Here is a 2615-nt window from a genome sequence, read left to right on the forward strand (position 1 = left end):
TTAGTTAAAATACACTATTACCTTAATATATATTAGAAAAAATAAAAATAAATCTTCTACAAATGTTTGATAATTCAAATTCAACTAGATGGAACATAACTCTTATCCCGTCAAAATAAAAATGCAGTCATCATCCAAGGGAGAAATATCTCAAGATTGGCAAGAACACGAAAAATGCCCCGAAGGAATTGCCCCCGTTAGAAGAAGTACAAGTTCTATCACTCGCAAACACCCTTCGCTCCTGCGTTCTCATTTCAATAGTAGCTTATTTGTAGGTCCTGAGGGGATACACGAGGTAATCAAAGAACTCAACTCAACTTTCATTTAATAAAACATTCAAACCTATTATAGCATTCCCAATATAAAAAATAACTTCAAAATTCAGCGATAGATATATATATATATATATTTATTTAAATTTAGTTATAGTATACTATACGAACTTACAATAATTGCATTTTAGAAAAAATTGAAAATATTAATATTTTATATGTTGATCTTTTCTATCATCATTTCTATTGTCCATTGAAGTATGCTTTCGTCCGAAGTTATGTTGATGGTCGATTCTTTGGAGCAAGTGCAATGCTTAGTATATGGAAACCTAAAGTCAACCATGATGAATTTAGTCTAGCTCAACTATGGATTAGTTCAGGATTTGGTGCAGACTTAAATACCATTGAAGTCGGATGGACAGTAAGTATAACAAAAAAAAAAAAAAAAAATTCAACATGAGAATCTAGAAATTTTAATAAAGAAATTAACCCGTTTTATTTTTGTTGTTATTGTTAATGCTATCCAAGGTTTTTCCAAAAAGATATGGTGATAATGAACCAAGATTCTTCACATTTTGGACGGTAAGTATTATGATATTTTTGGTAGGATTATTTAAAATAATTCAACATAATCCAAACATCATCCCACTACTTCTCTCATCTTAACCTTAACCTTACTTAATTTATTAATCAAAATACTAAAATATCATATATATATTAAATATTTTTTTTTTATTTTATCATTATTTATTAATACTCTTTAGATTTTTTTATTCAAATTTTCTCATATTTTCAACATTATCGCCCATCATTATTTATATATAATACTTGTTATTTAAAAATTTCGATGGTGTGTATGTCATAAGCATTAATTAATTTAACAACATATTTGTTAAATTAATGGGATTGTGTTAAATTGATGGAATTGTTTTATTGTTTATACAGAGAGATAATTACAATACTACAGGTTGTTATGATTCTGATTGCCCTGGATTTGTACAAGTTGATTTCAGCGTTAAACTTGGTCAAGTCATTTCTCCTATTTCCATTGTTGGAGGACAAACAAGTGGAATAACAATTATGGTCTACAAGGTAAATCTAAATACTAGTATTTTGAAACAATTCAAACTTGTATAAACTTTTAATAATTAATTTATATTGATATAATAAAAAAAAAAACTTATATTTTATTCATTTACAGGGTGAGAATGGACACTGGTGGCTAGATGTAAATGGTGTTGACATAGGATATTTTCCTAAGAATCTCTTCACTGCATTGAGTGAATATGCTGATAGAGTGGACTTTGGTGGAGAGATTCTTAATTCAGAAAAAGATGGTCACCACACAACTACTCAAATGGGAAATGGACTATATCCCCATCAACAGGGAGCAAGTTTTATATCTGGAATTAGAATATATGACCAGAACAAACAACCAGTCGAAGGAATTCTGCATCCAGTTGATAGCACAGTTCCTTATTATGGTGTGATTCTTGTTAATAATGATACTATGTTTTATGGAGGACCCGGTTATTCTCAATTCTATAATTAAAAATAAATATTATAGATATTAGACTGTCCAACTAAGACATCCTGTTTAAAAATTGCAATAACAACACTGGTGAAAAAGGGGTCAAAACCGAGAGTTAAAACTCTCGGTTTTGACCCTATAACTTTCGGTGAAGACACCTTACCGAAGGTTTTAGTAACCCTCGCCATCCCTCGGTATTGACACTGTCGGGACTTTGAAAAGGAGAAAAACCGAAAGTTATATGAAAACTTTCGGGTTTTTCTCTTTGTGGAAAAACCGAGGGTTTTACAAGAACTTTCGGTTTTTTCTCTTTTGGAAAAACCGAGGGTTTTACAAAGACCTCTCGGTTTTCCTCATTTGTGGAAAAACCGAGGGTTTTATAAAGACCTTTCGGTTTTCCTCTTTTTACAAATAACTTTCGGTTTTTCTCTGTGGAAAAACCGAGGGTTTTGCAAAGAACTTTCGGTTTTACCCGAAGAGGAAAACCGAGAGTTATTTACAAAACTTTCGGTTTTCCTCTTCGGTTAAAACCGAAAGTTTTGTAAATAACTCTCGGTTTTCCTCTTCTTGTAAAACCGAGAGTTTTCCACTAACTCTCGTTTTTCTCCTTTTCAAGAAAACCGAAAGTTATATTAAAACTCTCGGTTTTTACCCGAAGAGGAAAACCGAAAGTTTTGTAAATAACTCTCGGTTTTCCTCTTTAGGATAAAAACCGAGGGTTTGTCATATAACTCTCGGTTTTCTCTTTGGCTTAAAACCGAGAGGTTTCTAATATCTCTCGTTTTTTCCAAAAAGAGAAAAACCGAGAGATT

The 2615-nt window shown here is 31.3% G+C and overlaps 1 protein-coding gene across 1 annotated transcript; it reads left to right on the forward strand.

The window, feature by feature from the left end:
• Positions 1-121: 121 nt before the first annotated feature.
• LOC124943150 lies at positions 122-1824 on the forward strand. Its single transcript, XM_047483704.1, has 5 exons — positions 122-295; positions 532-693; positions 801-854; positions 1218-1364; positions 1474-1824. The coding sequence occupies exons 1-5, from the start codon at positions 122-124 to the stop codon at positions 1822-1824; spliced, it is 888 nt and encodes a 295-aa protein (XP_047339660.1).
• The last annotated feature ends 791 nt before the right edge of the window (positions 1825-2615 follow it).

Source organism: Impatiens glandulifera, chromosome 6, assembly GCF_907164915.1.
Source record: "Impatiens glandulifera chromosome 6, dImpGla2.1, whole genome shotgun sequence".
NCBI classification, from domain to species: domain Eukaryota; kingdom Viridiplantae; phylum Streptophyta; class Magnoliopsida; order Ericales; family Balsaminaceae; genus Impatiens; species Impatiens glandulifera.

Coding starts and splice junctions, on each gene's coding strand:
- LOC124943150 (XM_047483704.1), top strand. CDS start 122: ATGCAGTCATCATCCAAGGGAGAAATATCTCAAGATTGGCAAGAACAC. Junction 694..800: donor CCATTGAAGTCGGATGGACA/GTAAGTATAACA, acceptor ATGCTATCCAAG/GTTTTTCCAAAAAGATATGG. Junction 855..1,217: donor GATTCTTCACATTTTGGACG/GTAAGTATTATG, acceptor TTGTTTATACAG/AGAGATAATTACAATACTAC.